General features: G+C 39.1%; 1 protein-coding gene across 2 annotated transcripts in view; it reads right to left on the bottom strand.

The window, feature by feature from the left end:
- The window catches only part of LOC130930015 (WD repeat-containing protein 37-like), a 33,329-nt gene extending 11,114 nt beyond the window's left edge, over positions 1–22,215 (bottom strand). Inside the window, exons 1-8 of one of the 2 annotated variants that reach the window (XM_057857677.1) lie at positions 22,149–22,215; positions 18,201–18,389; positions 14,159–14,255; positions 14,003–14,098; positions 13,868–13,932; positions 5,372–5,507; positions 3,277–3,348; positions 3,161–3,205 (exon numbers count right to left, since the gene is read on the bottom strand). In XM_057857677.1, the coding sequence (XP_057713660.1) occupies positions 3,161–3,205; positions 3,277–3,348; positions 5,372–5,507; positions 13,868–13,932; positions 14,003–14,098; positions 14,159–14,255; positions 18,201–18,356 (667 nt within the window). In that variant the 5' untranslated portion in view covers positions 18,357–18,389; positions 22,149–22,215. Of the gene's footprint in view, positions 1–3,160; positions 3,206–3,276; positions 3,349–5,371; positions 5,508–13,867; positions 13,933–14,002; positions 14,099–14,158; positions 14,256–18,200; positions 18,390–18,989; positions 19,170–22,148 lie in introns of those variants that run through there. The other variant, XM_057857676.1, reaches the window with a different exon arrangement.
- Between the last annotated feature and the right edge of the window lie 853 nt (positions 22,216–23,068).

Here is a 23,068-nt window from a genome sequence, read left to right as displayed (position 1 = left end):
CATCAGACTAAGGCAGTGTTTTTCAACCGGTGTGCTGCGGCACATTAATGTGCCTTGAGAGATCGTCAGGTGTGCCACGAGAAGTTATCCAATATCGCATTTTTTTTTTTTTTTTAATGTTGTCGGGCGGAGTTTGTAACAGTCGCCTCCTTAAATGGTGTTCCTCCCGACATCCACCACGCGGTGGCGCTGCTTTACTTACATTGAATATGTTCTTCTTCTGTTGCTTACTTTGATGTTGGAGTTCTGCGAACGCGTGTGTGCGAACCGCTGAGCTCCCGAGTGATGGGTGGTCAAGGTCGATTCATTATTTTTTTGTGAACAAATGTGCATAAGTGGAAGCTTCTCCCCTTTTTGTTACTTTTATGCACACATCGTACTTACCACGCGTTACAAGTTGCAGTAGGAAAGGAGGAGTAGGTAAAAGCTTGCGGTCGTGTGCAAATGAGCAGTGTATTGCTTGTGTGGCGTTCAAGAACTGCTCAGATTTTTAGCCATCAGCTAGCTTGCTGTCCGCGAAAATGTGGACCCGAGCACATCTACTGTACATCATTTGATTAGAGTCGTCAAGTGTCAATAAACACGGAAGTGTCCTTTCCATTTCATCCATACGTGAGAACGTCAATCCTCCCCGTGTTTTATTCCAAGTCATTGTTGAGGACAGCAAGTTGGCTGATGGCTAAAAATCCGAGCAGTTCTTGAACGTGACGCGAGCAGTTTCATTTGCTCTCGTTTCAAAACAAGTTGATTGACTATTTTGTTCGCCTCAATGAAAACACAAAAAAAAAGGCAATTTTTGGAGAAACTCTACAAAGGTAAATGAGAAAGTCCTCAAAGCCAGTTACCTTGTTGCTAAACTCTTTGCTGAATCCAAAAAGAGACAATACTACCTGCCTGCAAAGCCATTGTCATTGAGATGCTTGCCCCGATGCGATTAAAGTAGGGCTGTCAAACGATTAAAATTTTTAATCGAGTTAATTACAGCTTAAAAATTAATTAATCGTAATTAATCGCAATTCAAACCATCTATAAAATATGCCATATTTTTCTGTAAATTAGATATATATTCTGTAAAATAATTTGTTGGAATGGAAAGATAAGACACAAGATGGATTTATACATTCAACCTACGGTACATAAGGACTGTAGTGGGCATTTCACTCTACTGTCATTTAAATCTGTCTATGCTGTCCTCACTCCGAAGCGTCTACTTTTTCCAAAGCTAGACAGCTAGTGAACGACGCCTTAATAATCAGACTTCTTCCTTTTTCATCTTATTTTTTTATAAAATGGCCTCAAACCATTGTCCTCTTTAGACCGTAGTGAAACTACAAAAAAAAGTACACAAGGATTGCATTAGCAACAACGTTAGCTTAGCACGCTATACAGGTTCACTAAACAAAAACTAAAAGCGTCTCATACAAAAAATATAACATTTCGCTTACTAACATAATATGTACATTCTTTACAACAACCATACTTACGGACAAATCTTGTCCAAGGATCATATAAGCACAACATTACAACGTAGGCGTCAGCCCGAGACGTCGTGCAGCCATATTGAACTGGCAAGAAAGCAATAAACCATGTCGCAAAGCGACCACAAGAGTTCGCTGTTAGACAGCACAAAAAAGTTGCTGTAAAACTTACTAAAAGGCAGAATACTGTCTGAGCGGGACATGTGCGTTAATTGCGTCAAATATTTTAACGTGATTAATTAAAAAAATTAATTACTGCGCGTTAACGCGATAATTTTGACAGCCCTAGATTAAAGACATGTTTAAAGTCCCCCTGTCTGACAATTCTGAGGTTTTCAAGCCTAACTGCTATAAAAAAAAAAATAAAAACAGAGAGACTAAGAGCTGTTGATCAAGATTCCTGCAAGGATATCGGCTTTGTGTTCATCCATACAGGCTCAAGTTTCACACTGAGTAAGTATAAATATTGAGAAATTATTTCATAATAAAATATCCTGTACAGAAAGTAATTTTGGAACATTTTTGGTTTGTGGTGTGCCACAAGATTTTTTCCAATGTAAACATGTACCGTGACACAGAAAAGGCTGAAAAACACTGGACTAAGGAGACTTAAAGAGCAATTGAAACCAGTTTTTACCAAACAATTTCAGTCAGGTGTGAGCCCAAAATATTAAATGTGATGGTTCCCTTCCTTATTTTTCCCCCTTCTGTCATTGTTTGCATACTATCCTCATTAAAATATGAAAACCTATAAATGTTTGGGTGGTTTTAGTTAAAGCAGACACTATTTTTTCATCTGTGTGGTTTTGCCAACACTTTTGTCCGGCCCATTTTTGGGAGTTTTGTTTAAAATGATTTCATCCCCCCCCCCCCCCCCCCCCCCATATTCTTTTGTGTTTTTTCACTGCAAGCAAAATAAATGAAGATATTACTACCAAAGCATTTGTAATTGCAATCATTCTCTGGAATAAATCCAGAATTAGCTGACAGAATTGCAGGGGTGCCAATACTTTTGGTCAGCACTGAATGCTTGTGTATGCATTTGTCATTACATTTACAGTTTACAGCTACAGTTTGTGGGGTTACATGTGAGCAATTTGCTATTAGAATTGTAATTACATTGGCATTTGTAGCATTTAAGCTAGCAGACCTTTGTTAGGCAAATGGGGCTAATTTAATCTACTGAATTTATGTATTGATTAGACGAGATGGACCTTTGAACACCAATTGTTTTGTGTCAAGTATTTTATTGTTAAAATGGGTGTCGTTTTTAACATAAGTGTAAATGTGTGTTACAGCTTTACAAATTGTCAAAAGAGAAAAGGAAGTCAAAAGCTTCAAAAAGCAAAATTGCCTTGTTTGATGTCTGTAAAGCCTAACAATTTCACGTTTAGTGAGGACAGAACACGTCATATTAATAAAGTAAAAAAAAAGATACCGTGAGGGACAATAAGGTACTGTTTAGCAGACAGAAAAAAAAAAAACTGGAGACAAAATGGCAGATGAGACTCCGGCGTCGGAAAATCGAAATCACGTAAGTCAAGTACGTCGTAACCCGGGGACTACCTGTAATCTATTGAAAAACTGGTTGCTAGATTTCCTTATTGGCAATCCAGCCCCAAATTTCAACTCATAAAACGGATGCGTTTCTTGTCATTTGTAGGTTAGCTTGTTGCGCTTACCTGTTAGCGCCATCTGTTCCGTGGGGTGAAACTTGATGGAGTTGACTGCGAGGAAAGAAACAGGCTCATCTCTTTCAAGTGCACATTTGAGAGAAAAATGACTCAACTCTTCTCACCTGATCCTTGGTGGCCCAGATACTTGAGGAGACATTTGCCCGTCTCGATGCTCCACAACATGGCTGTATGGTCTAATGCAAAATGAAAATGCTATATATCAGCTAATCAAGAATAATACTAATAAAAACTAAAAAAAAAAAAAAAAAAACACATTTCTAGCAGTCATTAAATTTGCAACATTTTAATTAAAGAGTACATATAGGTCGCTGGCAGTGTTGTTAATCTTACTTTAAAAAAGTAATTAATTACAGTTACAAATTACTTCTCCCAAAAAGTAATTGCGTAACTCAGTTACCTGAATGTAAGAGTAATTAGTTACTTGGCCAAGTAACTGGTGATAATTTTCATGGTTTTTTTTCCCAAACAAATAAACAAAAACAAAAAACAACAGGTCACACAATGTGAGGTTTAAAGGGTTTTTGGGACAATTGGCCCTAGCCCAATTCTTTACCCTAAACTTAACTAGACACAGGGGTATTGCGGATATTGCGATAACTAGATAGTAACCTTTGCTATGTGTGGAAGTCATTTAATGTTGTGAATCAACCGTTAAAATTGTTAAAATTGCTCCCATTATTGCATTAGTTCCGTCTACTTTTGACATGTCTAAGTTTAAAACTGTTCCATCATTTAAAGATCGATGTAAGTCAAGATTTTGCTGATTTAGGAGCATTTTAGATAAAAACACTTAGGTTGGCTCGGAAGTTTCTCTACAACAGAGCCTTTCTGAGAGGTCTACTGCTTTAAGATGGCTGCTGTTTACTAACACATTTAGTTCTTTATACATGTTGCTAATGCCGCCATGTCTGTCATTTGCATCTAGTTCTGTATATATGCGATATCTACCGCAGCATCATGTGGCCGTAGTTTGTAGGCTACTGGCTACAGTCAGGTATTATTGGAGCCACCTAGCATCACGTTAACAGCGCCGTCACAACTCCCATGCCTCCTCCCCACTCCTGCTCTGCTCTCTCGTCTCGGAGAGTCCGTCTCTCTCAGACTTTTCTTGCATCATTCAACCAACATAGTAACGCACGCCTTTCCCACCTCAGTAACGGTAACTGCGTTGCCAAGATGAGAAAAGTAATTAATTATAATTACTATTTTAATAATTCGAACGCCATTATTAACAGTGTTGTTAATAACGGCGTTAGAATATAACGGCATTTTTTTTTTTCAGTAGTGAGTAATGTGTTTAATTACTTTTCTCATCTTGGCAACGCACTTACCATTACCGAGGATGGAAAGGCGTGCGTTACTATGCGTTGCTATATTGGTTGACTGACGCGATAAAAGTCTGAGGGAGACGGACTCACCGGGACGACAGAGCAGAGCAGGAGTGGGGAGGAGGCAAAAAAGTTGTGACGCCAAGCAAACGCGATGCTAGGTGGCTCCAATAATACCCGACTGTAGCCTATAGCCTACAAACTACGCCCACATGATATGGTAGACATGGTAGATATCACAAACATATAGAACTAGATGTGAAATGACAGACACGTGGGTGTGAGCAACATGTACACTATAAGAACTAGATGCGTTAGTAAACAGCCGCCATCTTAAAGCAGTAGACTTCTTAGGAAGGCTCTGTTGTAGAGAACCTTCCTAGCGAACCTAAGTAACTTTTTATCTAAAATACTCCTAAATCGGCAAAATCTTGCCTTGAATCTATCAATAAATGATGAAACCATTTTAAAACTTCCACATGTCAAAAGTAGACAAAAGGGCACGAATGCAATAATGGGAGCAATTTTAACAACTTTTAACAGTTGATTCAGGGTAAAGGGTAAATTAGGGTAAAGAATTGGGCTAGGGCCAATTGTCCCCAAAAACCTTTTACACTTCACATAGTGTGAGCTAAGGTTTGTTTTTTTTTTTTGTTTTTTTTTTTTTTTTTGAGGGAAAAAAAAAAACATGAAAATTGTCACCCACCAGTTAGTGTGCCAAGTAACTAGTTACTTTTACGTTAAGGTAACTGAGTTACTAACGCAATTACTTTTTGGGAGAAGTAATTTGTAACTATAATTATTTACTTTTTTAGAGTAAGATTAGCAACACTGGTTATTGACAACACTGGTCGCGGTTGGGCAGTACCTGCAGAAGCGGTCCCTAGCACGGTGGGTTGGGTCCGGGTGGCGCTCAGATCCCAGATGCCGTCTCGGTGGCCGGCGTACTCTCGGAGCAGCTGGCATACGGCTCTGGACGTCGTGGCTTTAAAACTGGACACGATCTGCCGGGCAGACAAAAGGCTCAACTCCTAGATAAGTTTGGGAGTTCTGCAGGGTTCCTTCATAGGTCCACGCATATACTTGAATATATGTAAAATTATTAAGCTGCTTGCTCGGTGAATATTTTGGGTTGTTTGGACATGCACTAGCAAGACGGTACTTCCTTATAGATTCATCATACAGTACCATCTCACAAAGTTCAACTGTGAAACTACTTTCCAGCCAATCAGAAGAGGGACCAAGAATGAACTATATGCTTGAATACAATTTCGGACCGGCTTTTGTCGGAAATACACTTCATTTCCTCATTAAAAGATGAGCAAACAACGTCACGAAAAGCTTTTCATTGACGGGAAATGATGTTTTGGTGAGTGTGACGAGAAGAGCCATCGTCCAATCAGCAGCCGTTAATTTTTCTTTTTTTTTTTTTTTTAAAACAGGACTCCATTGGATCTTGCCCAAATGGATATGTGGAATCATCGGCGGTCACTCGTGGTCCTTGTGGTTCTTCAAGTGGGCATAGAGGCCAATTCTGGACACAATTATTCTGCGGCAGTGTGGGCACGGGAAAGTCGGTGTGTTTGGTCCTGTTTGGAGGTTGCTCTCTCCTTCCTGAGTCTTGACACCTAATCATTTATCAAATCTATTTTGATTGTAATAAATTGATTCATATTAATACTGGAACAAATTATCGAGTCTGTTCTTTGTAGATTAGAAGTGTTGCATACATTAACTCACGGACTCTTGACATGCTGGGGGCCATCTGGTGTCCCAAATAGGCACTGCAAGAACAGGTCCATTTACGGCGATAATGACGATTGACATATCACAAAGTTGATGAAGTTTAACATTGTTTTGTCGATAAATATTGTCCCAATAATGACATGCATGGACTTATGTAGGAACCCTGACGGGAGGAAGTGGAAAACAGGAAGTGAAATGAGGATCAGCGCAAAGAGCCAAGCCTAAAGAAGCAGCAGCAGCATTATTCAAGAATTAATAATTGCCTGTTTTAACTGAAGGGCTGCCATTGACTGCGCTAGATCGTGTACTAGTGAGGAACTCATTCAAAGACTATTCATTGAGTTTTTTTTTATTAAGGATTAGCCAATGGTGAACACACAAAATGAGCGCCACCAAAAAAACAAAAACAAAGGGCAGACGGCCAAAAAATTAACCGGATTAGCATCACGGCAATTAGCAGTCGCCGTCAGTCACGTCGACGTTATTATTGACATTATTATAAATGCTTGAGGCGTTTACTTTGTAGATGGGAACGATGCAAACTGGATTCTGGGCTGGCTTAGGACAAAGACCGCTAAATAAGTTCCAACTGAAACAAAGTGTGCAAAAATGACTTATCTAATAAATACACGCACACGCACAGTGTGAGTATGATTGTTGAGTGGTTGCTGCTGGATGGAAGTGAGAAAAAAAACTTAAAAACTTGGCTCTAAAAAGGTGATTCTCATGAAGCTAAGCTGATCTACAGTGCTGGCCAAAAGTATTGGCACCCCTGTAATTCTGTCAGATAATGCTCAACGTCTCCCAGAAAATGATTGCAATTACAAATACTTTGGTTGTAATATCTTCATTTATTTTGCTTGCAATGAAAAAAGACAAAAGAGAATGGGCTGGACAAAAGTATTGGCACCCTTTGAAAAATCATGTGATGCTTGTCGAATTTGTGTAATTAACAGCACCTGTTACTTACCTGTGACACATAACAGGTGGTGGCAATAACTAAATCATACTTGCAGCCAGTTAAAATGGATTAAAGTTGACTCAACCTGTATCCTGTATGTTCTTGTGTCTACCACATTGAGCATGGAGAAAAGAAAGAAGACCAAAGAACTGTCTGAGGACTTGAGAAGCAAAATTGTTTTGCTTTGGAAGAATGTTCTGTGGTCAGATGAGACAAAAGTAGAACTTTTTGGGAAAAGGCAGCAACATAGAGTTTACAGGGAAAAAAAAAAACGTGGCCTTCAAAGAAAAGAACACGGTCCCCACTCCCCACAGTCAAACATGCCGGAGGTTCCCTGATGTTTTGGAGTTGCTTTGCTACCTCTGGTACTGGACTGCTTGACATGCATGGCACTATGAAGTCTGAAGACTACTAACCAATTTTGCAGCATAATGTGACAAAGCTGGGTCTCCCTCAGAGGTCATGGGTCTTCCAGGAGGACAATGACCCAAAACACACATCAAAATGCACTAGAAAATGGTTTGAGAGAAAACACTGGAGACTTCTAAAGTGAGTCCAGACCTGAATCCCATAGAACATCTCTGGAGAGATCTGAAAATGGCACCCTTCACCCTGGAGCAGTTGGCCAAAGAAGAATGGTCTCAAATTCCAGCAGAGCATTTTAAGAAACTCATTGATGGATACCGGAAGCGGTTGTTTGCAGTTATTTTGTCTAAAGGTTGTGCTGCTAAGTATTAGGCTGAGGGTGCCAATACTTTTGTCTAGCCCATTTTTGGAGTTTAGTGATAAAATGAATGATAAATGAAGATATTACTACCAAAGTATTTGTGATTACAGTCATTTTCTGGGAGCAATTGAGCATTATCTGACAGAATTGAAGGGGTGCCAATACTTTTGGCCAGCACTGTATGTAATGAGGGTTTCCATTCATAAACAACATGCTTTTAAAAAGTTACATCAGCTTCAAATTACAGCTTTAGACAATGGCAGTCGGCGGAATTTTTGACTTTTTAAAAACATTTTTTTAAATTATTATCTCCGTCGGCCTTTGAACATCCCATATCGGTCATCGTAGCATGCTGCTATTTTAAGCTAGCTTTGGAAAATGTCCTTTATTACCGTAATGCAAAGCTTTCATGAGAATCACCTGAAAGGGCTGTGACAATTTATCGACAAATACGAACAAATCGATTACCGAATTCATTGACACCAATTTTGATAGTCGATTAATTGTTTGAAGACATTGTTGACCTTAAAAGTTGTTCAAATCTATTTTGGTAGCGTCTTAATAGTGAATGTTGTCAATTTTTTAAATGAATTCCTTAAAATTAAACAAAACAATGTTAGTTCGAATAGTTTTATTTTTAAAAGTGTATTAAAAATATTTTTAAATGAAAAGTACAATATATAAACTTAATATATTTTAAAAATTAGACTAAAAAAAAACAACGTTGGACTGCATGCTGCGACAATTTATCGACCTTAAAAATTGTTCAAATCTTTTTGTTAGCGTCTTAATAGTGAATGTTGTCAATCTTTTTAATATATTCCTTAAAATTAATCAAAACAATGTTAGTTCGAACAGTTTTATTAATAAAAGTGTATTGAAAATATTTTTAAATGAAAAATACAATATATAAACTTAATATATTTTAAAAATTAGACAAAAAAGACAACAACGTTGGACTGAATGCATATTTACAGCTAAAAGATAAAGTAACAATAATAATGAAAAAAAGTGAATTAAAAAGGAGCCGATGAGTTGACTCGTTGCAAAAATAATTGGTGATTAATCGACTATCAAATGAATCGTTTGCCGCAGCCCTATCCTATTCCCCCATATGTTGCGTTACGGTGTAACCAGGCAAAAAGTCTTGAGGTCTTGCCAAGTCAAGCGGCTTTTAAGTCTTTGGCTGCCATTGACAGCTATAAGACGTCTAGCTAAGACCCAGCTGTAGCAGTGCGCGCGTCAGAAGCAACTGAAAGTGTTGATTAGTGAGATGAGAGGATTGAAAAGAACCCAAGTCCTACATTTGAATGACCAAGCCTCTGGGTGAGGGCGGGTGGAGCCCCCTGCCGCTCTATTCGCGCATCGCAGGACGGAGGGGCGGGGTTTGGGTTTTGCGGGATAGAAATGAACAAGTTACCCATGAGTCTCCGCCCCACAACTCCCAGCCGCTGACGCTGAAGTTGCGGGCGCCGCCGAGGATGGGGGCGTGGCACGAGTTTGAACGTGGCTACGGGCAAAAATGTCCACAAACAAACAGACAAAAACAGTACACTTGCGCTCTATAATAATGGAATGGAATAGCACTTATTGGGGTTGTACCGTAATTTCCCGAATACGGTACACTTTTTCCCCCCAAGATCAACTTGTAAAATCATGGTGCGCATTATAAACGGGTACATGGATGGAGACAGAAATATACATATATTTCATATATTATATATATAAACAGATTACTTTTTTTTTTTATTGACACGGCCACATTGCGTTGAAGAAACCTATGCGGCGACCTGTTGCCGACCATTACGGTACGTGACGTCACCATTTTGTTTCGGTAATACTTCACTCTAATCGATTTTCTACTCGAATCTGATTTCGTCTGTGTTAAATTCTGCTTTTTTCCACTCTTCATAAAGCACAGAATTTATGACTCATTTGAGTCAACGTTTATTGCAGCTCCGCAACTCGGACCGTATCAAACGTAAGCCCACAGACTTCCTGTGTCCGTCAACTATATCTGTCCCTCGGGAAACTCAAACCCAAATAACAATAGTTCCTATTGTTGCTGTCATGTTGACGGCGATGAGCTCTCACGGATTTCCGACTTACGTTCTCACTTTCATTTTACCGTATCAATCCATGGAAGAAACATTTATTCATCATGATGAAAGGAGCAAGTTATACAGCAGCCTTTAAAAGAAAAGTCACATCTGTGTTGTTTTCTCCTAGATTCTGGTAAGTTGGAGAAGTTTTCAAATCATATTATAACCGTAAATATCGTCAGTTTATGGTAATGTTTTGAACTACCAATGTGCTATGCTTGTGCTGTGTTTCACCAGTCAGTAAAATGACATTTCTGTATCTGTACACGAGCTCTGTTTTCTTGTATTCTTCTATTTATTGGTGCTAAAAATAGGGTGCGCGTTTTAAACGGGTACAATAAATTTTCCCTAGATTTTACAAGTAAATTTGGGGAGCGCATTATACACGGGTGCGCCTTATATTCGGGAAATTACAATATTTAATGAAAGACATTTCCCCATAAATATGCCACATTTGCGCTTTTTATTTATTTTTTTTATATTTTTTTTAGGGCTCCAGCGACTTTTAATCCAAAACATACAGTATTTTTTAAGAGCTACAAAGCAAACAAACAAAATAATTAAAATGGAGAAGGATATCCTCATAAGGAACAAAAAATACCAAAGTAATCATCTCTGAAGTATTTTACATTTAGATGTGTTTTTCTTTCTTTTTCTCTGTCATGTTTCAGACACAAGAGAGCCCCAATAGTGACAACGTGACACATGCTGTACTGCACTGCTGCCAAAGTGCAGTGGTACCTCTACTTAGGAAATTAATTGGTTCTTTGAATAGTTTTGTGACTTGAAACTAGTGCTGCAACGATTAATCGATAAACTCGAGTAATCGTTTAGAAAAAAAACAAAAAGATTAGAATTAAATTTTGCTGCTTCGAGTATTTGTTTCATTAAAGTGGCGTTGTAAGTGTTTGCATTTAGTTTTATTGATTTGGGTGGATACCCTGCCCTCTTGTCGGCCTCATTTCACATGGGTGAATCCAGCTGCTCCCTGTTAAGACCAACATAAGCTTTTGTTTTAATTTTTTAAATGCATTTGTAATTTATAGGTATATTCAGCTGTTTTTGTGGGAATATGTGTCAGACCCATTTGTTAAGAGCATTGTAAAAAAACGTGAGAATTTTATAGCATTTAAGCTAGCGGACTTTTGCTATGTAAGTTAGCCAATTGTTCTTTTGTTTGTACATAGATCCTCATTTATTTACTTTTTTTATACTGTTTGAGGCTGAGCTCAGGTATTTTAATTTTTCATGTTCCTTATCCGATTACTCGATTATTCAGACTAACAAGGTCATCGATTGATCGACTACTAAAATAATCGATAGCTGCAGCCCTACTTGAAACATCTGGAAGTAGAGATGCGTTTTCCATAAAAATGCCCAGATCCGTTCCAAGCTCCCCAAAATTCAGACATAATTGTTTTATAATGCATCAAAGCATGTACCAAATACATGTTACAATTACATTATTGCACAATAAACATAAAATCAGAGTTTTGCATCATGGAAAAAAAAAGAATAGAATTAAGAATAATAGTCAGTACACTCGTGTAAAGCTGTCGGAACACGAAAGGCAAATGAAGAGCACGCTGGGATACAGTGCTGGCCAAAAGTATTGGCACCCCTGCAAGTCTGTCAGATAATGCTCAATTTTTCCCAGAAAAAGATTGCAATTACAAATACTTTGGAAGTAAAATATTCATTGATTTTGCTTGCAATGAAAAAACACAAAAGAGAATGGAAAAAAAAAAAAAAAATTAAATCATTGTCATTTTACACAAAATTCCAAAAATGGGCCGAACAAAAGTATGGGCACCCTCCGCCTAATACTTGGTAGCACAACCTTTAGACAAAATAACGGCAAACAACCGCTTCTGGTTTCGATCAATGAGTTTCTTACAATGTTCAGCTGGAATTTTAGACCATTCTTCTCTGGCCAACTGCTCCAGGTCTCTGAGATTTGAAGGGTGCCATTTTCAGATCCCTCCACAGGTGTTCTATGGGATTCAGGTCTGGCCACTTTATAAGTCTCCAGTGCCTTCTCTCAAACCATTTTCTAGTGCTTTTTGAAGTGTGTTATGGATCTTTGTCCAACTGGAGACATCTGAGGGAGACCCAGCTTTCTCACATTATGGTGCAAAATTTGTTGGTAGTCTTCAGACTTCATCATGCCATCCACACAGTCAAGCAGTCCAGTGCCAGAGGCAGCAAAGCAGCCCCAAAACATCAGGGAACCTCCATCATGTTTCACTGTGGGGACTGCGTTCTTTTCTTCCAAGGCTTGTTTTTTTTCCCTGTAAACTCTATGATGATGCCCTTTCCCAAAAAGCTTCGATTTTGTCTCATCTGACGATAGAACTTTCTTCCAAAACGTTTTGGCTTTCTCAGGTAAGTTTTGGCAAATTCCAGCCTGGCTTTTTTATTTCTCTGTTATTTCCCTCGAACTGCGGGACAGCTTGAACTTGTTTGGATGTTAGTCGAGGTTCTTTATCCACTGTCTGCACAATCTTTCGTTGAAATCGTTTGTCAATTTTTATTTTCAGTCCACATTTAGGGGGGTTAGCCACAGTGCCACGGGCTTTACACTTATGGATGACACTGCACACGGTAGACACAGGAACATTTAGGTCTTTGGAGATGGACTTGTAGCCTAGAGATTGCCTATGCTTCCTCAAAAATTTTGCTTCTCAAGTCCTCAGACAGTTCTTTGGTCTTCTTTCTTTTCTCTATGCTCAATGTGGTACACACAAGGACACAGAGCAGAGGTTGAGTCAACTTTAATCCCTTTTTATTTGCTGCAAGTGTGATTTAGTTATTGCCATCACCTGTTATGTGCCACAGGTAAGTAAGGTACTTTTAATTACACAAATTAGAGACGCATCACATTATTTTTCAAAGGGTGCCAATACTTTTTTCCGGCCCATTTTTTAGGTTTGGTGTAAAATGATAATGATTTATTTTTTTTTCATTCTCTGTGTTTTTTAATTGCAAGCAAAATAAATGAAGATATTACTACCAAAGCATTTGTAATTGCAATCATTTTCTGGGAGAAATTGAGCATTATCTGACAGAATTCCAGGGGTGCCAATACTTTTGGCCAGCACTGTACACACGTACATTAGAGGTCCCTCTTAGCCAATTGGATGCCAGGAATGCTAGGCAATAGCCAATGGCAAAACATCTAAGTATCTTACGTAAACTCGTCAACTCTGGGAGTTACGAGTACCAGCCATACTGTGTTTTCGGTTTTCATATCCTGATTTTTTTTTCGTAACAAGAGGCAATTTTTTCCCGTCGAGGCGTGGCCTAAACTGACAATTCTGTATGTAGAGACGTTTGTAAGTAGAGGTACCACTGTATGTAGAAAATCTGTCATTAAGAAAAATGCATAAAACTAGGAGTGAAAACTTATTGGTATTTGGTAAAAATATCCGAAGAATCTGTATAAAATACCCCGGATATAAGAAGATCCCATTGCATGAAAACTAAAGCATACAGAAAAAAACAGCGACAGCGACCAAAAAAAAAGCCTAGAATCTGATAGTTTTTGGGTTTAAATTGTTGGCGAAATGCCATAAACTGAGTTGACGGTGTTCCACATGGAATATACTTCTTTCCGTTTTGCGACCATAACTATTCCCAATTGTTTTGAATGCATCGCTCACTGCACTGGGAATCTCCAGCATGCCTTGAAGTGGGCAAAGGTTATTTTTTACGCTCTTGTTTGTGTCTTATTCTTTCCCAATATAGCACAGAACAACATTCAATTATCACGTCGGGACTTTTGCGTCAATACAATAGATAGGGCTTTGCTGTATAAGGCAATGGCACCTTGCTGGTGGAGGCCTTGTAGGTGGTCTTTAGCTTCTGCGACAGCTGGCTGGTGCTGTGGCTCGCTGTGGACAACACAAATTGCAGTTAAAAACCATTAAAAGGCTAAAAAAGGATCCAATGTGAAAGACTCACTCTTTGTTTTTAGCGCTCCTTTGGTCAAGTCGGCCCCCTCCCCCGCCTGTCCGTCAGCAGCCAAGCGCTCGTTCAGGGCGTCCATCTCCCGGCGAACTGTCCGTTAAATGTAAGGTGTGGGAAAAGAAACAACAAGCTATCTGAAAGTGCGCTTACGTTCCAGGTTCTCAATGTAGAGGTTCTCAAACTCTCTCTCGATTTGACTGAACAGGTCCACCAGGTTGCTCCTCAGAGCTGTCGGAAGCTTAGAGTCCTGCAACCACAAGAAATCGATGTCTTTCAGCATCATCGACGGCGATGGGCTGGTTGCTCTCAACTGAAATTACTCGCTCGCTCGCAGATGTCTCATCCATACGAAATAGGGGGGTTTGTTCATTCGCCGCCATCCCTCCCACTTACAATAAATTGGATGTTCATCGATGCCTACGTCTTGGATTATTTTATCTTTTGATTGTAATTGGAGGAATCTATGACTAGGGGCAGAAAAAAATCGCTATTCAATTTACACCCTTTTATACAGATACAACACATGAAGTCGAATTTATGGCGGAGTCAAAAGTGCTTTAATAGAATTTATAAATTAGGGCTGTCAAAATTGTCGCGTTAACGGGCGGTAATTTTTTTTTTTAATTAATCACGTTAAAATATTTGACGCAATTAACACACATGCTCCGTTCAAACAGATTAAAATGACAGCAGTGTCATGTCCACTTGTTACTTGTGTTTTTTATCTCACTTTGCTGGTGCTTGGGTGCGACTGATTTTATGCACCATGAGCACTGTGTAATTATTGACATCAACAATGGCGAGCTACTAGTTTATTTTTTGATTGAACATTGTACAAATTTTATTAAAACGAAAACATTTAAGAGGGGTTTTAATATAACATTTCTATAACTTGTACCAACATTTGTCTTTTAAGAACTACAAGTCTTTCTATCCGTGGATCCCTTTAACAGAAAGAATGTCAATAATGTTAATGCCATCTTGTGGATTTATTGTTATAATAAACAAATGCAGTACTTATGTACAGTATGTTGAATATATATATCCGTCTCCTTTGTGTCTTCTTTCCATAATTTACAGAAAAATATGGCATATTTTATAGATGGTTTGAATTGCGATTAATTACAATTAATTAATTTTTAAGCTGTGATTAACTCAATTAAAAATTTAATCGTTTGACAGCCCTAATATAAATATGTATTCAATCAATATCTTATTAAACATACTATTTATACACATATAAATAATTTATTTCAGTTTTACTGATCTATGTATTTTTTATATTTATCTGATTTTTTTTATTTATGTGTACAGTATTTATTAAATCTTTCCACTCTAAATTTGCATACTAATTGAAATAAATACAAATGTAAAAAAGGATTTTAATGTATAAAATAAAATATCTAAAGAAAAACTCTTGAATACAACCATACTGAAATAATTACACAAGGCCGTAGGTTTTCATAAAGACAGTAGGGACATAACACTAGCAACTTTTCAGGATGCACATTAGTCCGTCCAAAAATATTGATCCCAATTTTTTTCAAAAGGTTTGATTTTGTGAAAAGAATGAAGAATTTGAAAAGGTTATCGATGAGCTCCCGCCAAGAATCAATGTCAGTAACAAAAAAAAAAAAGGAACTAACAAGTTGCTAACAAAATCTTCCAATAGAAGAGTGTCCATGTGATGGGGGAAAATATTATGTGATGCCTTAACATTAGCACATTATGCCTTTGTGATGTATGATTGCTTCTCTGACCTAGATTGTAAAAACTTCTATTTTTTTTTTTTACCTTGAGTTTCATAGTTAGGAGGGAATCTCACGAGATAACTTGTTTTGCACCATAGTACGCGCTAGAGTCCCATAGTGAGGAGGATATCTGAGATAACTTGTTTTGCACCATAGTATTGTTTCTTACACGCCTGGGTTCCATAGTTAGAAGGGAATATCACGAAATAACTTGTTTTGCACTCGTAATATTTACCGTGGGAACACAACGTCTGCTACCGGATGGCACAACCTGGGAACCACGCAAAGAAAAGCCCCTTTTTCGAGGGGCTGAACCAAAAGTAGCTTTAATGTTTGTCATTCGACGGGGCCGCGCCGCCTGGGAGCGGAGGTTGGCCGTCTCCGCCCCCGTGTGGCGCGTTCCTACAAAAACCGGGCATTTCCAGGCGACCAGTGAAGTCCGCCAGCGTGTCACGTACGAATCGCCTGGCTTTGTTCCTTCGCCGCCTTACCGGAGCGTTGGCTCCCGCTCATTTGTCACGGTAAGCGATATTCATTGCTAAGGAACACCTGGTTGTGCTGTAATTGTAGCGCGGGGATTCTGAGATTGACAAACTCAATCTAGCATCGTTGTTGCCCTTGTTATGCTTGTTTTTGATACTTGTTGCTTGCTCTTGTGGGATTGTTATCAATAAATCTCATTTATTCTGCATTTTCTAATCAATAAACATCGTCTATTGAGCAAAAGTGTGCTGGTTGCTGACTCACCGCGAACCCGGAAATTTTGGAAAACACCACGTTAGCTAACTAGCTGCCGTTGACAGCGCTAGACATCCAAATAATTTGGTAACAAGCGCCGTGACTTAGCACTCCACCGAGTGCCGTTCCACTTCCACGCCCGAAGTCAGGAGTCAGGATGCACGTCCTTTGTGAGTCTTTCTTACGTGCAGTGTATAAGAGGTGTTGTTTGCCGTCAGACGAAAGGAAGAAACACAAGAAACTAAATCACCACAGCTATGCTAATGTCTATGGTTAGAAAAACACAGTAGTCGCCTGACGCTCACCTCGGTCCTGGTCAAACATTCCAGATTATCACATGACTGGAACCGACAGAGTGAAAAGACAAAATGCAATTCATAATTTTGACCCAAAAAAATAAAAAAAGTCAATACGATAAGATGGATGCCATTGACGGAAATAAATGTCCAATTTATTTTGACTGTGACGGGTTGGCCGTGGTTGAACAATCAAAATGGATAGGACGTTCATTGCTGTCAGTGGCATTCATCGTCGTCTTATTTGGTCAGGAAATATTTGATAATTTTTATAAATACTTATGAGATTTTTTTAATCACCTTACATAACATATAAAAATTGTTTTTACGAACTGAAAATTGTACGGAGCCCCTAAAGGAACATCGACAGCAATAAATTCAGAACTAGAACTAGAAACTTCCTGGCGCACACGAGAAATTCCCTGGTGCGCACTAGAACCAATCCGGTGTGCACAAGAAACTACCTGGTGCACACTCGAACCAGTCCGGTGCGAATTTCAATCAATCTGGTGCGCACTAGAATCGATCTGGTGCGCAACACTAACTATCTTTTGCGCACTAGAACCAATCCGGTGAGTACTAAAACCGATCCAATGCACACTAATACCGCTCCAATGGGCACGAGAACCGACCCGGTGCGCACGAGAACCGACCCGGTGCGTACGAGAACCGACCCGGTGCGCACGAGAACCAATCAGGTGCGCACTAGAACCAATCAGGTGCGCACTAGAACCAATCTGGAGCGCACTAGAACCAATCTGGAGCGCACTAGAACCAATCAGGTGCGTACTAGAACCAATCAGGTGCGCACCAGAAACAATCAGGTGCGCACCAGAAACAATCAGGTGCGCACGAGAAACAATCTGGTGCGCACGAGAAACAATCTGGTGCACACGAGAAACAATCTGGTAAACATCAGTATTATATTGCATTTAAGCTAGCGGACATTTGCTATGCAAGTTAGCCAATTGTTCTTTTAAAGTAAAGCTCAACTAAATAAAGTAAAGCTCAACTAAATAATGTATTATCATTTTTAGCATGCCCACACTGCTGGTGTCCGATGCGCGCCTGAGCTTATCTCAAATGTAATAAAATTAAATAAATGAATAAATAAAGATCTTACAAAAGAACAATTGGCTAACTTGCAAAGCAAAAGTCCACTATCTTAAATGCTCTATAATGGGAATGTTTACCAGAAATTTATTTTATTTCTGTCGATGTCCCTTTGAAATTGCAAGGTTAAATTATAAAAATAACAAGATTCAGAAAAAAAACATTACGGAATATTGTATATGGATTTCAATCAGTCCAATTCATTTTTAAAATTGCCACAAAAATAACATGTTTTTGTTCACGAAATAGTCCCTACATTAGTTCACTAGTTAGCGGAAAATTCCTTTTTCAGACCTGCGTGTCCAGGTGCACGTCCCTCTGCAGGAATCCGGCCCGTTCCTGTTCCGTGCTGTTGGTCCTGCGTATGGACAAACTGTGAGACTTCCTTTTCTGCTTGGCCTGCCGGACCGCTGCGGTGCCGGCGCCACCGCTTCCGCTCTCAACCGGCATCCTTCTTGCTTCCAAAATGCCTCCACGCGCCGTCTGAAATAGGCAAACAAATTGTTAACAAAAAATCATCACTGCCGTAATAATATTTTATTGCAAAAATACAGTGAATGAGTTGAAATGCTGTATTTGTCAGGAAAAAGTAGTGCTTTGCCTCTTAGAACATTTTAATGCCAAAGAACTACGTTCAAGTGAGTGGAGGACTTTAATTTCGATAAATGTTGCGATTCACCGCCGTCTGGTGGCATCTATCAGCTATGACAAACCTTTTGGGTGGAATCAATTACCCGGGAATTTTCGCTACTTAAACGATTACTATCGTGAACTTTGTGAATGCAAAATAGGTTCAAAAGTAATTGAAACGGGCCGTTAAATGGGTATGAAACATATGCAAATATGGCTAGTCGATAAAACAAGCTGTTGCTGTCTATCGCCTCAAAGACAACACTCATATGAGGAGAATCTACACCGAGAGAGCTGTTGACAATAAACACTCGGATGAGAAGAATATACACGCAAAGAGTAAGTAAATAAGAAGTCAACCAAAACAAGGGCTAATGTCATCGCCGTTAGCCTCCGATGATGCTAACAGGCTAACGACGGGGTCAAGGAGCCAAAACGCGGCTGGGAACTTACCACAAAGTCTACAAATTAGGAGACGTCATCGCGGCTTCGAAGGCCACTCCAACATTTTGATCGGCGAGCCTTATTTATTCCCCCGAAAAATGAAATAAAGGTACTTGACTGACCCCGCTAAGTGACGGACAGGGTGCGTTTCCGGTGCTTTTCGAAATAAAAGTTGAGGCGACAAAACGGAGTCAGGAACTCAAATTCAAAACGCTGCCTGAAATAACGTATAGAATTATTCTTAGCTTTAAAATCAGATCAGAAAAACTCTAAATTTAAAAAAAAAAATGCAATAGGAACAATTTAATCAAGTTGTAAACACACGCGAGTTGAAATGAAAACCCTTACAAATAAATCACCATTTAATAAATCACAGGGGAAAAAACAACACACACACTGCTGGCCAAAAATATTGGCACCCCTTCAATTAGGCTCGAGCGTATGACGTGGCACTCGCGAGGTTTCCGCCGCTATCGCCATTGTGGAAGCGAGAAACATAAGCAATGAGGCATTTCAACACAGGTCGCTCGTTAAAAATGGTTGGAAATTATTGTGCGGTAAAGAATTGCAACAACCGATCGAATAGAAAGGAGAATGTACAGCTCGACGGAACACCATTGAGTTTCTTCCGGATCCCTACATGGAGAAAAGGCGAGGGAAAGCTCATATCTGAACTTACCAAACGTCGAAGAATGGCATGGGTGGCCTCGATCAGAAGGAAGGGCATAACGTTTGATTCTCCAGTTACACACTGAGTTTGCTCTATGCACTTCCACTCCGGTAAGTTAATTTCGTTTGTTTACGCAAATTTCAGTAACTTTACGCCCTAAGTCGGCCTGTTGTTAGCTATTGCTAAAGCTAAACAACTAGCATGCATACATGTGCATTGTCTTCATAAGACATAATTCATGTCGTTGCTAAATGAAAAAGCTGTAATATTTTGACGTGAGAGAGTGGCAAAGAATTTGTACACAGGCTACATTTTATGCAGCAAAAGATTTGTACATCCGTGGTCACAGACTAATGTAAACACACATTGCCTACCTTTGCTAGAAAGATGTGTTGCCGTTTGCTATGGTCATAAAGTGAAGATCCTGCACCCATCCGCAGCAAAACTGTTCGTAGCTTTGTAGCGATTTGTAGTTTCGGAATTGCTGATGAGTGTAGTAACATATACCAAACACTAAATACAGCATGATGTCCATTTCGCGTAGTGGTGGAAGCTTGTCGACATCTTTATTCCATTTGTGTTCGGCTTGCTCGTGAGGGTCAACATTGTTCACATCCTTAAAATTGCTCACATATCTGTCCTTCGCCGTGGTAACAAGTTTGTCTCTGTATCGAACTGGCAAGTATTCCTTACTTTTTTCCATCTTTGGTTGCCGCTAAGTTTAAATGTCCCGTGATGCTTCCGCAATGGTTGCGTTGTCGCAAATCTCGCATGATCCCGTGCTGCTGTGACGTAAACGCTCGAGCCTAATTCTGTCAGATAATACTCAATTTCTCCCAGAAAATGATTGCAATTACAAATGCTTTGGTAGTAATAACTTCATGTATTTTGCTTGCAATGAAAAAACACAAAATAGAATGGAGAAAAAAAAGTCGTTATGATTTTACACAAACCCCCCAAAAGGGGTCAGACAAAAGCTTTGGCACCCTTTGAAAAATCATATGCTTAATATATGCTAGTAATTAACAGCACCTGTTACTTACCTATGGCACATAACAGGTGGTGGCAATAACTAAATCACACTTGCAGCCAGTTAAAATGGATTAAAGTTGGCTCAACCCCTGTCCTTGTGTGTACCACATTGAGCATGGAGAAAAGAAAGAAGACCAAAGAACTCTCTGAGGACTTGAGAAGCAAAATGGTGAGGAAGCATGGGCAATTTCAAGGCTACAAGGCCAACTCCTAATGCCTGAATGCTCATGTGGCTACCGTCCGCAGTGTCATCAATAAGTGTAAAGCCCACGGTACTGTGGATAACTTCCATAGATGTGGACGGAAAAGAAAAATTGACGAGAGATTTCAACGAAAGATTGTGCGGATGTTGCATATAGAACCTCGACGAACATCCAAACAAGTTCAAGCTGTCCTGCAGTCCGAGGGGTACAACAGTGTCAACCCGTACCATCGCGTCGGCGTCTGCATGAAAAGGGACTCTATGGTAGGATACCCAGGAAGACCCCAATTCTGACCCCATGACATAAAAAAGCCAGGCTGGAGTTTTCCAAAACTTATCCGAGAAAGCCAAAAACGTTTTGGAAGAATGTTCTCTGGTCAGATGAGACAAAAGTAGAGCTTTTTGGGGAAAGACATCAACATAGAGTTTAGAGGGAGAAATGAGGCCTTCAAAGAAAAGAACACAGTCCCCACAGTGAAATATGGCAGAAGTTAATGGTTGTTTTGGGGTTGCTTCGCTTCCTCTGGCATTGGACTGCTTGACCGTGTGCATAGCATTATAAAGTCTGAAGACTACCAACAAATTTTGCAACATAATGTAGAAAGCTGGGTCTCCCTCAGAGGCCATGGGTCTTCCAGCAGGACAATGACCCAAAACACACTCCATAAAGCACTAGAAATAGTTATAGAGAAAACACTGGAGACATCTAAAGTGGCCAGTAATGAGTCCAGACCTGAATCCCATAGAACACCTGTGGAGAGATCTGAAAATAGTACCCTTCAAATCTCAGAGACCTGGAGCAGTTGGCCAAAGAAGAACGGTCGAAAATTCCAGCAGAGCATTGTAAGAAACTGAAGCGGTTGTTCGCAGTTATTTTGTCAAAGGTTGTGCCACCAAGTATTAGGCTGAGGGTACCTGTGGTGGCCACCACTACCACCACAATTTAGTGTTTCAAGATTTAGTTAATTATTTATGTGATATTTTTTTGGACATGTATTTTATAATGGGTGCACACTTTAGTTAATATTTGTCTGAATGCTTACTAGATTTTATTTGCCAATTTGAGGTAACGACCACAGCTGTGTAAGATCTGGCACCTAATATTCTGAAGGGGGGTTATTTAAGTTGATTTAATTTTGATTGTTTGGAGTAAAGTTTTCACTGTTTGTTTAAATGCACATTAGTTAATTATTGTTTGAATATATGTATATTTTCCATCTGTTGTTGTTTAGTAAGTTGAAAATGTTCAGTTAATTTGTCATACCTCCTTCAGGTGGTCGTTAGTGGAGTCCGCCTTGATTCAAACAGCCACACAGATGTGTCTAGAGGGCAGGTCAGTTTGGTTGAAGCCTTTTGTTATGTTGGCCACTTTTATGTTGGGCCCAAGGTTTGTGTTAAACTGTTTATTTTGTGACTTTATTAAATGGAATTTTACCTAAGTTGAAACACCAGTATCCGCGTGTATGTCGGTCCACTACAGTGCCAATACTTTTGTCTGGCCCATTTTGTGAGTTTTGTGTAAAATGATAATGATTTAATTTTTTTTCATTCTCTTTTGTGTTTTTTCATTGCAAGCAAAAATAAATGAAGATATTACAACTGCAATCATTTTCTGGGAGAAATTGAGCATTATCTCACAGAATTGCAGGGTGCCAATACTTTGGCCAACAGTGTAAAAACTCATCTAAATCAAAGCAAGAGACAAACTGCAAAAATTAGCCCAGAAAAGATATATTAAAATATGTAAAGTGGAACCAAAACATACACAAAAAATAAAATATATACATGAAAAAAAAGTATACGATACAAAAAACTGAAATGAAAAATTACAATTTAAAAACATTAAAAACAAGCTCTAAAATAACTTTTTAATATAGCGACTTTTGTTCTCATAATATTGTAACTTTTTTTTTTATCTCATAGTATTATAACATATGACTTTCTTCTCATAATCCTATTTTTTTGTAGTTGTTTGGCCCAAATACTCCATCTTACTTTTTTGATTATTTCATAGCACCTGTAGAATTTCAACTAAGCAACCTGTGCCTTCTGATTGGAAAAAAAAAAAAAAAAAAAATCAGATAAGATTGTTCTTGACGGGATGTCTGACTCTGAAATGAACCTCCTTCGCTTCCTTTCGTTTCCCAACACAATTGAAGTGTAAGACATCCTAAGCCCATTAGC

This window comes from Corythoichthys intestinalis, chromosome 14 (assembly GCF_030265065.1).
Source record: "Corythoichthys intestinalis isolate RoL2023-P3 chromosome 14, ASM3026506v1, whole genome shotgun sequence".
NCBI lineage: Eukaryota > Metazoa > Chordata > Actinopteri > Syngnathiformes > Syngnathidae > Corythoichthys > Corythoichthys intestinalis.
The sequence above is the reverse complement of the archived record's forward strand: the minus strand, read 5'-3'. Positions and strand labels throughout refer to the sequence as shown.